Here is a 14,294-nt window from a genome sequence, read left to right on the forward strand (position 1 = left end):
GTAAATACTGTTAGAAAACTTAACTTACTATGAATGTTTAACTATTTTAAAATTTGGTTTGAAATTTGAATGACTTATTAGGTTGGAAGTAGAAAAGTGTTAAATTGGATAGGCCCAAAGTTTTTGTTTACTATTGCTTTATTTAAAAAAATTATAATGTAGGTTAATCTTTTTTGACAATTAAATATCAATTAACCGAATAAACCGATCCGTTTTAACCGATAAACCGATTTAACTGAATCAGATCAAACCGATTAAAAATGCAGTTGGAATTGGGCCTAACAAATGAATCAATGGTTTCGATCGGCTTGTCATATTGAGCCCGAATCCAACCCAATCTGACCGGTGTCCAACCCTACAAGTCATCATATTCCCCTTTAGAGTCTAAAACTGATACTTACTCCTTAACAATATTTAATTTACTAGAAATATTCATATTGTGTTGAATATGCCAGAACTTCAATCTGCATTTGAATAACTCTAATTTCTCCTTTAAAACAAAACTGCTTCACCCAAAAATAAAAATATATTTCCATGCAGTTTTAACAAAAACATCTTAATTAGGTAAATCCTCTAAAAACATTTAAGCATCCTAAAGGACAATGATTATATAAACCAAAAATTAAAATAATTTGAAGATAATTAAACCAACATCAACGCTAATCTCTGAAGAAAAAAATACATAGTCTGCTCATAGAAAAAACACAACCACTGAACTAAGTGAAATGTCTACCAAAGAGAGGCACGCCAACCAATGCAAAGTCTTTAATAAACTTGTTAAAAATGAGAATGCCATTTGTTCCCCCTACCTCTACTTTTCCTTTCCTTATTCGAGAACATATGATTAAAATCATTATAAACACAATAGTCAGAGTAACCCGATTACCTATAGGTTTAATCAAATGAGACTATAACCCTTGCTTACTTCTAATGTCATGTGGAGCGTAAACATTAGCTACACTGAAAGATCTCTCCAAACTTTTGAATATATCACTAATAAAAAGCACGCAATCATCACTAATAGAGTAATCCATATCTACAGAAGAATAATCCACAAAGTCCAAATACCTTTACACTAGTTGAAGTCCAATAAAAGAATCTCATATCATTAGAGCCCCAAAGTGAAACACAAAGAAAATCTCCCACAACTTCAAATTTAGTCTCTCGAATACACAAACTATCATATTTTTTCTCCTTGATTAATATATATACCATTTTCCTCTTAACAACACCTCTTAAACTCCCCGCGTCGTAAGAAATAATCTCTATAACTAAACACAACACCATAGCGACATCAAACATAACAACCATTTCCTTCTATCACCTCTTCCACCCATTCCTCCACTAACGGAGACACCCCACTCTCTTACACATTAGAAATAACATCTAGTAAATAACTCTCCTCTATGTTATAATAAACTTTTATAACATCACTAAAATCCCACACATCACCCACCACCTCATCATTAATTTCTTGCAAACACAACCAATTCCTCCAATCCCCATTAACTAGAAAATTAAAACTTCTAGAACATAAAAAAACACCTTGATGATTAATAGAGTTTGAGGAAGAGGAAAGTATTGCTCCTTCAATTTTTCAAACCTTTTTTTATGACTTTCAATAACGTCTCATTCGAAGAAAGTCTTGATAACTTTTTTCACAAGTTGCACCCACATTTAGTGTTTGACTTCTTATAACAACTAGAATGATAAGAAACTTTCTCACATTCTTCAACTAGCTTAGAAGGAACAACATTAACCACACCCCACCCGTCTTTCTGTTGGTGCAAAGGTATAATGAATGGAAATATTCTATTAAGAATGACGGCTACAAAACATGATAAAAGTTACAATGATTGTCACCCTATTTATAAGCTAAAACTAGGGTTACTAGAATATGACAAAATACTAAAATACCCTCTAACAAACTTAGGGGCTAAGAAAATAGTACAATTAATAAATATGAATTACTTCTAATACCATCCCTTAATTCATATTCCATCAAAACTTGTAACACCAATTCCATCCCTTAATCTGAGAAATTGATCAGTCTTGATAGCTTTCGTCAGAGCATCTGCCAACTGTTTCTGAGTGCTGCAGTGTACAACTTCTAACACTCCCCTTTGAACTTGATGTCTCAGAAAATGATACTTGGTCTCAATGTGCTTGCTTCTCCCATGCAACACTGGGTTTCTGGCAAGATTGATTGCAGACTTGTTGTCAATCATCAGCTTCAGAGGTTTGTTTACTTTAATCTTCAGATCCTGCAATAGATTCAGAATCCACACAGCTTGGCATGCAGTAACAACACCTGCAATGTATTCAGCTTCACAAGTTGACAACGCCACAACAGGTTGCTTCTTGGAACACCAAGAAATGGGACCTCCCAGAAATTTGAATAAGTACCCAGACGTACTTCTTCTGTCAACTCTGTCTCCACACCAATCAGAATCTGAATAACTCAGAAGTTCTGACTCATCCTTTCTTCCAGAAGGAAATAATACTCCATACTTCAGAGTTCCCTTGATATACCTCAGAATCCTGACAGCAGCTTGGTAATGGGACCACTTAGGTTTACTCATGAACCTACTAACCATCCCAACTGAATAGCAAATATCAGGTCTGGTATTGCACAAATACCTCAGAGAACCAACCAACTGTTTTAAGGTTGTAGCGTCCACATCTTTTCCATCAGAGTCAGAATCCAGTTTCTGATTTGTATCAGAAGGTGTGACAGCAATCTTACAATTCTTCAGATCAAATCTCTTCAGAAGTTCTAATTCATACTTGAGCTGATGCAAAATAATACCTTTCTCAGAGTATCTGAACTCCATCCCTAAAAAGTATGTCATTTTGCCTAGATCAGTCATTTCGAATTCATTCATCAGAACTTTCTTGAACTTGGCTATCTCCTGTTCAGAACTTCCAGTCAGCAGTATATCATCAACATATAAACATACCAGAGTCATATTTCCTTCAGAAGTATGCTGAACATAGACACCGTACTCCATCTCACATTTCTGAAAGCCTTGCTTCTTGAAAAATGAATCAATCTTCTGATTCCAAGCTCTGGGCGCTTGTTTCAATCCATATAGAGCTTTGTATAATCTATACACCATCCCTTCCTGATTCTTTTTCACAAATCCAGGAGGTTGTGACACGTAAACTTCTTCTTCTAATGGACCGTTCAGAAATGCAGATTTTACATCTAAATGCATCAGAGGCCAATTCCTGTTAGCAGTTATTCCAATCACCATTCTGATTGTTTCATGTCTTGCTACAGGTACAAACACTTCAGAGTAATCCAGCCCAGGTTTCTATAGAAATCCTCTGGCTACCAACCTTGCTTTGTGTTTGCCAATTGAACCATCTGGCTTTAACTTATGCTTGAAAACCCATCTGACGCTGATGGCTTTCTTGTCTTTTGGAAGTTCTGTCAGCTTCCAAGTCTTGTTTCTCTCTATAGCATCAAGTTCTTCTTTCATGGCCTTCAGCCAGAGCTTCTGCTTAAGATCCTCTTCTGTACTTATGGGTTCAGAGTCTACTAACATGGCACACTGAATAACTTCTCCTTCAGAGTCTACTTCAGTGTCTTGCAGCATGTCAAATTCTGCATATCTTCTGGGGATGTTTCTGATTCTTTGTGGTCTTTGAACTTGTTTAGAGTCTTGAGCTTCAGAGTTTCTAGCTTCAGATGGTTGACTTCCTCCAGAGCTTTGACCATCTTCAGGGGCTGGCATATTTCCAGAGTCTGAATTGCCACCAGAATCTGAATTACCATCAGAGTCTGGGTCATCAGAGTCTGAATCATCAGAGTCTGGATCATCAGAGTCACCTTCATCTTCTGAGTCTTCTCCAGAGTCAGAATCACTATCAGAATCAGAATCAACGTCAGAGTTTACTCCAACTTCAGAAATTCTTAACTCTGACCTTTCTTCAGAAGTTCTAACATCAGAATCAGATTGAGACTTATCCCAATTCCAAATTTCTGATTCCTTCACAATCACATCTCTGCTGAATTCAATTTTGTTGGTTTCTGGACAATAGAGCTTGTATGCACCTGTACTATGGTACCCTATCAGAATCATCACTTTGCTTCTATCATCCAGCTTCTGTCTTCTGGCTTCTGGAACATGTTTATAACAAACAGAACCAAACACATTCAGATGACTAACACTTTGCTTATCTCCAGTCCACTTTTGTATTGGAACTATTTCCTTTAACTTCTTCGTAGGACATCGGTTGAGTACATACGTTGCAGTGGCAACAACTTCTCCCCAGAGCTTCTGAGGAAGTTTCTTCTCCTTTAGCATGCTTCTCACCATATCAAGCAAAGTGCGGTTTCTTCTTTCAGCAAGATCATTGTGTTGAGGGGTATAAGGAGCAGTAACCTCATGCTCAATTCCATTCTCCTCGCAGAACTTCTGGAACTCTTTGGAGTTATACTCACCTCCACCGTCAGTTCTAAGAATCTTCAACTTCTGACCACTCTGATTCTCAGCCTTCATTCTGAATTTCTTGAATTCATCAAACACCTCGTGTTTAAACTTAATAAGGGATACCCATGTCATTCTTGTGAATTCATCAACAAATAACACAAAGTATTTATTCCCTCCAATCGATGCTACTGGAAATGGACCACACACATCAGAATGTACAACTCCCAAGGCATGTTTTGCTCTTGGAGCAGTTTCTGACGCAAATGACAATCGTGGTTGTTTTCCTTCCATGCAAACTTTGCATGACTTTTCAGGCTTCTTAATTGCAGGAATTCCATGTACCAACTTCTTTGAATTCAGATGTTTTAAGCTTCTGAAATTCAAATGACCAAATCTTCTGTGCCACAACTCACTCTCCTTCTCAACACTTGTTGCACTAAGACATTCTGAGTCTGCAGTTCTGACATTCACCTTGAATGTTCTATTCCTTCCCTGTTCTGACTCCATAATCAACTTCTGATTGCAGTCATACAGCTTCAGAAGATTGTCCTTCATGGTAACTGAAAAACCTTTCTCAATTAATTGTCCCACACTCATCAGATTGCTTCTGATGCCAGGTACATACCACACGTTCTGAATCAATGCTGTTTTCCCATTGTTCAAAATCACTCTGACATTTCCCATACCTTCTGCATTAAGATATTTGTCATCAGCACATCTGATCTTTGTCCTCTTTTCAGAGTCAAAGTCAACCAGCCATTTCTTGTTTCCAATAGGATGATTTGAACAGCCAGTGTCCATATACCACCAGTCTATCAAATCCATATCATCAGATTCAGAGGCCATCAATAGCACAGATTCGTCATCAGAACTTCTGGCTATATTTGCTTCTTCTGATTTTCTCTCCTTGTTTGACCAACAGTCTTTAGCAAAGTGACTGAACTTCTTACAACAGTAACATTGGATGTTCTTCTTGTCATACTTCTCTTTTCCCTTCTGAGCACTCTTTTGTCTATCAGAGGTTGAGCTTTCTGACTTCTGACCACCATCAGATCTTCTCCTGGCTTCTGACTGCTTCTGATACCTCATATCAGAAGTTGCTTTCAGAGCCTGCTGCTCTACTTCCCTTTCAGAAGTTCTCTCAGTCAAACGCAACTCTTGCGCTTCTAGACTGCTCTGCAGCTCTTCAATTCTCATGGTGCTCAGATCTTTGGAATGTTCTATTGCTACCACAATGTAATCAAATTGAGAGGTAAGAGATCTCAATACCTTTTCCATGATTGTTTCTTCAGAAAGAGTTTCTCTACACGCTTTCATCTCATTAGTGATCAGAATCACTCTGGAGATGTATTCAGAAACTTTCTCATTATTCTTCATGTTGAGATTCTCATATTGCTTTCTCAAGGACTGAAGCTTCACCTTCTTCACTGATGCGTCACCACCATAACATCTAACCAGTGTGTCCCACGCAGCCTTTGCTGTCGTTGAATCTGCAATCTTCTCAAACACATTTACATCAACACATTGATGAATGAAGAACAATGCTTTCTGATCCTTCTTCCTTACTTTCTTCTGCGCGTTTTTCTGTTCATCCGTCGCATCTGCTGCTACCGGAACATAACCATCAGTGACAAGATCTAGAACATCTTGAGCACCGAACAATACACGCATTTGGATCATCCAACGATTCCAGTTTTTACCGTCAAATACTGGAAGTTTGGTGTTCATGTTGCCGTTTCCGTTCATCTTTCCACCTTGCACAGTACACTCAGATTTCTCACACAGTGTTTCCCAACCCACAGAATTAAAAATTCTGATCAGATTTTGTTCAAGATTCAACACGAATCTAAGAATCAAAATCAAACACACAAGACCTCACATTCACTCGTGTTTCCCGTGTTTCCCAATGAATCCGAACCGGAGCTCTAGATACCAATTGTTGGTGCAAAGGTAGAATGAATAGAAATATTCTATTAAGAATGACGGCTACAAAACATGATAAAAGTTACAATGATTGTCACCCTATTTATAAGCTAAAACTAGGGTTACTAGAATAGGACAAAATACTAAAATACCCTCTAACAAACTTAGGGGCTAAGAAAATAGTACAATTAATAAATATGAATTACTTCTAATACTTTCAACCATCTTGCGAGACTTAGACAACACAAACACCAATTTCATCAACGATAGTGACAATTGGATTAATGTGAATATTGTCATTTGACATCTTTTAATCAAATGGAAAAATAATTTATACACTATACTTTTTTTTAGATTCAAAATATCTCATATTTTAAAAAAAAAAACACATGCTGATAAATTAATCAATGTCGTTTTTTGTGTGTTGATTATAACATTTTATAAAATTCACTCCCTATCTATACTTAAAAAAAAATTAAGATAAATTGAACATGTTCGACCATAGTTGTGCTAAGTGTTTAATAAGTTAAATTTTATGTCCCATTTTTATTCTTTTTTATATTTAATATTTTGCCTTATTAAAAAATAAAATAAAATAAATATTTATAAAGTTATTTTATATTTCAATGTCATTTGATTATATAAATACTAACCTTCAATAGAAAAATAAATTAAAATTTAATCATAAATAACATTTCCCTTAAGAAACCATAAATATTATGTAAAAAAATCCTTAAAATAATACAACTTTCATTAAAAAAAAACAAGGTTTGTATATTGTAATTGTATAGTTGAGTTGAGAAAGTGGAGGCAGTGAGATAATAGAGTCTCAAATTCTTCAAGGTTAAGTCCTCGTTTTTGTTTCTCTCTCTATATTTCTCTTTCTCTCTCATCAAGGTTGGAGATCTCATCTCCTCCACCACATCCACCACCACCACCACCACCACCACCATGCTCTTCAGATTCTCTCTCCTCCTGATTCTTCTCCTCTCTCCGGCCTTCGCTTCCGAGTCAGATCACAAGGTCAGATTTCACAATTCCACTCCTCGATCTGATTTTTATGAATTAGATCCACCTTTCAATTTTCTCAGCTTCGTGTTTTTGTTTTCGTTTCTGTTCTAAATCCGAGTTACATAGTTGAATCTTTTGGTGTCAGATCTCAACTGTTTGCTCACTCCATTTCATCATGCACGCTTCTGGTTGTGCCTTTGATGTGGATTTTTAGATGATTGCCATTTCCATTAGACATTGATTTCAATTCATGATATTTGATAGGTTTGGAATTACACAAACATGAAAATTCACTTGTGTGTGCGTTAGATAGAGAGTGCAATTATTCATTGTTTTTTGTAATAATAGAGTGATTAACTAGCTTGTTTACTTTAATACATACTTCTTATTTTACTGTTGTAACGTCGGAGACATTGGCTAATATTCAATATTGAAGGAAATTCATTGTTGTTTGGTTCCTTTATTTAGTCTTAGCTTGTATCCAAACACAAGATTTGTTGAAAATTGAGAGGGTGTGTTTTAGAGTTCTTACCTTATTCTTTTGGGCTGTCTGTTAGCTATATTTTTATCATTCTAAAGGTTGAAATGATGATGCACATATGACATACCTATCCAATGGGAAGTTTGTTTAGAAAATGAGTTAGTGCTTAGCAGTGCTTAGGTGTTGCAGTCTTTCCCTTTCATAGGAACTTATTAGTTTCATCTGGATGGTGCATGCATGCTGTGTGTTATGTATGAACCATGTATCTTATATTGATTCATGATGACACAAAAATAATTATGTATAGTACGCTACACTTACATGAATGGTCACAATTAATATCTGGAATGTACTAGGAAATCTCTTTAAGCAATTCTAACCTATTTTTCACAGACTTAACAGATTAAAGGCGTATGACTGACACATGTAGTTACATTTAATCACTTTCATTTTCTCAAATTATTACTTGTGTCTACGTGGCAGTGTCAATATTGTATTTGGTATCTGTGTTTCTTATACCTGCTCTCCTTTTCTTGAGCTTATTGTAATGATTAAATTATGTGTCTTTCTATATGTAGCTTCCTGCGGACAATAGTCATCTCTTTAAAGCATGTAGTTTGTTTTATGTTTTTGCAGTATCAACAAGATGACCCAGTTACCCTTTGGGTGAACAAAGTAGGTCCTTATAATAATCCACAAGAAACATACAACTATTACAGCCTCCCATTTTGCCGTCCACCTGGTGATGCTCCTCACAAATGGGGTGGTCTAGGCGAGGTCCTTGGAGGCAATGAACTTATTGATAGTCAAATTGAGATAAAGTACCTAGGTATGAAGGCTTATTTCGTCCTATTTTGTTTTTGCTAGAAGACCTAGCAGTAGACAGACTGGCTTTAATAGCTATTTTCTCTATTTTTAGGGAATGTGGAAAGGACCACTTTTTGCCGCTTGAATCTTGATGATGCAAAGGTTAAACAGTTCAAGGATGCAATAGAAAATAATTACTGGTTTGAATTCTTCATGGGTATGTTATGCATTGTTTCTTTCCTGTACCTATTACTCTGAGAATTGATAAAAGAAATGTACTTGTGGGTAGTATAAAAAGTTTAGAACTATTTAGAAGCTCGATGCATTTGTTTGTCTTTGTTCTTCTATAAAATGAAGACGGTGGGGTAAATAATATCTTACCCAGAAAATATTGGCTCTTAGAACCCAGTATGGACAAACTTCACAAAAAGCACGGGATTTTTTTTTTGAAAGAATTACTGTCTTGTCTATCCAATCAGATGCTTTGAATCAACTTCAATGAGATGCCATTGGAAAAGGCCAACAGTGTTTTAACACATCTTTTAAAACAGGAAAGAAAATGAAAACAAAGTGGTGCTTCTAAAGTTGAGAATAAGAATTTTTTTCTTTCGAAAACCAAACAAGCCTTTAGAAACTTTTATGTGAAGTTATTGCCTGCTAGGCATTCTTAACCGGTACTATAATCACGTTGACATGAAAAAAAATGGCACCAGGTCCTACAGAGCTTCCTCTATGTGTTGGGCCTGCAGACCATGTTTTGTAACATTATCTTTTAATCTTAATCTTTTGTTACATTACACGCCAACATTCTATTTGACTACCTTTCTAATCTCCTTTGTCATCCCATTTCAAATGTTAACATTTCCTTGGATCTCCTCAAAACCACCCAAAAAAAGTCTCTCTTTGAAGGAGTCATTTTTTTAAACCCTCAATAGTCACCATTTTGTACCGTGGTTGTTAACTCGATACTCGATTGTTTCTATTAACTTTCCTCTCAAACCGTACTTCCTTAACCAAAGTAGGCAAAGCTGCTGCCCGGCCCTTTGTGGGTTACAGGTTTTTTGGGCCAGCCCAGCTTATGCGAAACTTTTAATTTTTACCTAAAACTGATTTAAGATACCTTGAAAAACTGTCTATTCAGCAACATCCGCCCCTAAAATTGGATTCTTCAGCAACATAGATGTGCAGCAGTAGTCAACAGGTTGTCAAAATCGGGATCTTGCATAAGATCGGGAGGAGATAGAAAGATCGTAAAACATAAAATCGTAACTAATTGGAAGATTCTACTCAATTATTTTTGTAAGATCGAGAGGGGGTAGCAAGATCCTAAAACATAAGATCGTAACAAAAATCGTAAGATACTACTAAAACGGAAAATAATACTACATATTTGAAGTATTTCTACATGATATTTTCGTAGGCAAGCATATCCGTAGGAAATGGAAGCCGCCTGACCGAAATTGTTGCTCCTTTGTATCTTGTCATCCTTCCCGGCCTGTAATGGTGGTGGCCAGAAGACGGTTGATCATGGCCGGAACTGGCCAATCACACATAATCAATGGTTTTACCATTTCCTTTCACAATTTGACTACAACACACGTTTCTACTCAAGTTCTAGATCGTTCTAGGTGAGTGAGATCGTAAAATTGTAAGATTTTAAGATTTAAATCGTTATTTTGATAACCGTGGTCAACACACCCAAATACATTAAAAAGGTAGTATAATAGTTTTAAGTAATTGAGGGGAAGCCACTACCCAGCCCACAGAGGTATATATAACTACTTGAAATAACAATAAACCAGAGAGAGACGGTAATTAAAAACAATTTCATCAAAACATTTTTATCTCAATTTCTGTGGCAAGTAAACTCAATTGAACACAGCATTCATACTTCTTTCACAAGGTGCCACATTGTAGGGATTCCCCCATTACTTCTAGTGCAGCGTCCCTCTTCATATCAGCAGTTTTACGCCACTACAGAAGTACATATATACTGGCATACTGCTTTTTTTGGTGGTATATCATAAATAATGGGCCTAGTGTTTTTTACTCTGTGTGTGGGTTGGGCAGTGGGCAATGTATAAGAATTTGCTGGTTTTTTTATATGTAATAAGCGGGGTACTCTGATTAGAGTTTGAACTTCATCAAGGTGGGCCAAAAAACCTGGCTTGAGGAACAGGCTTAAAAAGCTGTCCTAGCCCAGTCATTTTGTGGGTTTTTTTGGGCTGGCCCAACCCATTTTGCCAGTTCTAGTAATACTATCTTGGCATGACTATGCAAATTCTGCAAAGTTGCAAACTTTTCTTTCCGATTCCCTTGTCAGAAAGATATAAATTTGAGAGCAAGCCACACCCCACACATGCGTTATAAGATGCTCCGGCCATTGCACCAAGACTTCCCTTCAAAAGTATAAAGATTATTTGTTTAAAGTTCTTTACTAAGCATTTTTCAATACCTAGCTGTAGGGATTATTGGGGAACTGAAATTATGTTATTTTGATAAGTATAACAATGTGAATGAGAATTCGTTCTTTCTGTTGGTTCTTATCATTTGTTTTCATTTTTATTTATTTATTTTTAAAAATTGCCGAATAACTTACTTTTGCCATTGTTTTATTTTTTGGTTGTTATATCTGTTGATCTTCAATGCGCTAAATACAAATTCAGATGATCTTCCATTATGGGGTATGCCTACAACTGCCTTTTTCTCTCCGGTTGATATCATTTTGTGTTTCATTTGTTCATCATTATCGAAGGGTCTTTTATTCATGTTTAAGGGTATGTTGGAGAGTTGCATCCTGATAAGAACAGTGATAGTGGCAAGCATGTCCTTTACACACACAAGAACATCATTGTTAAATACAATCAAGATCAGGTGAGATAATTGTTGGGATATCTTTGCTACTTTGTTAGCTGTTTTGGGAGGTTCATGAGGTGCCATTTTAAGATCCTCTTTTTTTGCAGATCATTCATGTGAACCTCACCCATGATGACCCAAAACCTTTGGAAGTAGGAAGATCGTTGGACATGACATATTCTGTCAAATGGATTCCCACTAATGTCACTTTTAGACACCGGTTTGATGTATATCTGGATTATCCATTCTTTGAGCATCAGGTGAAAAATAAATTCTGCCTGTTGTATTTTAGCTTGAATTGGTGCTTATGTGCCATTGTTTACTTGCTTTGTTCTCATTCTTGTGTTGTGGTCGTTTCACTGATCAAACTCTGCTTCTCTGACTTTTTGTAGATTCATTGGTTCTCCATTTTTAACTCTTTTATGATGGTTATATTCCTTACTGGGTTGGTGTCTATGATATTGATGCGAACACTGAGAAATGACTATGCAAAGTATGCTCGGGAAGATGATGATTTGGAAACTCTGGTAAGGCTGTGTTAACTTTTGTTTTTTTCCCCATGTATTTGTGGAATATATGTATGGAATTTCCATTGTGATTCTGATGATCAATTCTTTGTCAACACTGAAATGGTTTTAGGAAAGAGATGTCAGTGAAGAATCTGGTTGGAAACTTGTGCATGGTGATGTTTTTCGGCCTCCTCGCAATCTGGCACTTATTTCAGCTGTAGTTGGTACAGGTGCTCAGCTTGCATTGTTGATTCTTCTTGTCATCTTGTTAGCTATTGTTGGGATGTTGTATGTCGGGTAAGTTCTTGACCTTGAAATAGCTATAATGTTACTCTGAATGATTTTATCAATGATTGTGTACGAAGTGGACTTGATGTACATGCACGTGTTATCTTCTACTTGTAGGTGTATGTCTTGACTATCATTGAGTGATCCATTGCTATAGTTTTCCTGTTGAATGTATTTTGTTTGCTCATTTCTTCTTCATTATTATGCACATTTACTTTAAAATGCAGACGAGGAGCCATCGTCACAACTTTCATTGTATGTTATGCTCTCACATCAGTCATTTCTGGTTATGTAAGTGGGGGGATGTACTCACGTAATGGGGGTAAGACTTTGCATTGACCTGTGCTGTATGTTCTCTTCAAGTTTGTTTGGGTGGCTCGCCCTCTTTTTCAATGATTATGACTATGCTTATCTTTTCAGGTAAAAGTTGGATTAAATCCATGATCCTTACAGCGTCTCTGTTTCCATTCTTGTGCTTTGGAATTGGATTTATCTTAAATACTGTTGCTATATTCTATGGATCTCTAGCAGCAATCCCCTTTGGTACAATGGTGGTTGTCTTTGTTATTTGGGCTTTCATCTCTTTCCCTCTAGCTCTTCTTGGCACAGTTGTTGGAAGAAACTGGAGTGGTGCTCCAAATAATCCTTGTCGCGTCAAGACCATTCCTCGTCCCATTCCTGAAAAGAAGTGGTATCTCACACCCTCTGTAGTTTCTCTGATGGGTGGACTACTTCCCTTTGGCAGCATATTCATCGAGATGTATTTTGTATTTACTTCCTTCTGGAATTACAAGGTGAATTACAATGCAATAAAGTTAGTTTGTTTCTTCAATTCTGATTGGTCTTGTGAAGATTTACTTGCACTTTATCAGAGCAGAGCCAATAGTTATTTATCATGGAGATTTTTCTATACGATGATTTTTCAAGTAGCAACTATTTTTCATGTCAAAGCTGAGTAAACACGCACCATCTTACATGTTTTTCCTTTATTTTTCTTTCCACTTCCACTTTGTGGCCAACAGGTGTACTACGTCTATGGCTTCATGCTACTGGTTTTTCTGATTCTCATAGTTGTTACCGTATGTGTGACAATTGTGGGGACATACTTTTTATTAAATGCTGAGAACTACAACTGGCAATGGACTTCTTTTCTTTCAGCAGCCTCAACAGGTGTTTATGTATATTTTTACTCAATATACTACTACTATGTGAAGACAAAGATGTCAGGCTTCTTCCAAACTAGCTTCTATTTTGGATATACTATGATGTTTTGTCTTGGACTGGGAATTCTCTGTGGTAAGTTTTCAGTTTAATTTTATTCTTCTTTAGAATCATGTATTCACTCTGCAGAAAGGACATAGGGTTCCTTAATGATGTGTTGAATACCTTATAACAATAATTGTTGACGTGTTCTTATATCACCTTCCTTAAAATGAAGTTTTTGTTCAAATGTGCAGGAGCTGTGGGTCATCTTGGTTCGAATTTGTTTGTGAGGAGGATCTACCGGAATATCAAGTGTGACTAAGGCTTCTCTGTGTCGAGACCAGAGCAATTCCATATGTTTATTGCTGGAGAAATTACTTCTTGGAGGAAGCTTCTGGTCATGTGTGGCGGCGACCAAGCAATGTTTATAGGTAGTATGATGGGTTTCTGAGGATGGGAATGTATTCTTTCTCTATATCAGGGAAGCCCTGAGATTTTTTCCCCTGGCTGTAATTGAAAGCCTTGATTTAGCATGCAGGGATTGGCCTTTATTATAATTCATAATTCAGATAGTAAGTAGCTAGCAAAATATAAGACTCTTGTGGTTTCTTTTTATGACAAAAATAGGTGCTCAATCGACGAACTGATGTCTGATTCCCCGCGGTTTATCTATTGTACTTTGAGGGGATGAAGTCTGAATTTTGTATCAAATCTGTTCTAACTACTTCCTCCACACATTCCTTCATGTTTAAATTTTAAATCATCGACAATTTTTCA

General features: G+C 36.5%; 1 protein-coding gene across 1 annotated transcript; it reads left to right on the forward strand.

Moving 5' to 3' along the window:
- The first annotated feature begins 7,123 nt into the window (after positions 1-7,123).
- Positions 7,124-14,294, forward strand: LOC127085769 (transmembrane 9 superfamily member 1). Its single transcript, XM_051026305.1, has 12 exons — positions 7,124-7,385; positions 8,491-8,683; positions 8,774-8,878; positions 11,328-11,345; positions 11,438-11,535; positions 11,625-11,777; positions 11,910-12,044; positions 12,157-12,323; positions 12,542-12,636; positions 12,735-13,108; positions 13,337-13,610; positions 13,772-14,294. Exons 1-12 carry the CDS (start codon positions 7,314-7,316, stop codon positions 13,837-13,839), a joined length of 1,752 nt encoding a protein of 583 aa, XP_050882262.1. The 5' UTR covers positions 7,124-7,313; the 3' UTR covers positions 13,840-14,294.

The sequence above is a fragment of the Lathyrus oleraceus genome, chromosome 1 (genome assembly GCF_024323335.1).
Source record: "Lathyrus oleraceus cultivar Zhongwan6 chromosome 1, CAAS_Psat_ZW6_1.0, whole genome shotgun sequence".
NCBI lineage: Eukaryota > Viridiplantae > Streptophyta > Magnoliopsida > Fabales > Fabaceae > Lathyrus > Lathyrus oleraceus.

What these genes read in the sequence shown, in the direction of transcription:
- LOC127085769 (XM_051026305.1), top strand. Translation starts at nt 7,314, where the DNA reads ATGCTCTTCAGATTCTCTCTCCTCCTGATTCTTCTCCTCTCTCCGGCC. An exon ending in GATGTACTCACGTAATGGGG is followed by an intron (nt 12,637 to 12,734) that starts GTAAGACTTTGC and finishes TTATCTTTTCAG; the next exon opens with GTAAAAGTTGGATTAAATCC. An exon ending in TGGACTGGGAATTCTCTGTG is followed by an intron (nt 13,611 to 13,771) that starts GTAAGTTTTCAG and finishes TCAAATGTGCAG; the next exon opens with GAGCTGTGGGTCATCTTGGT.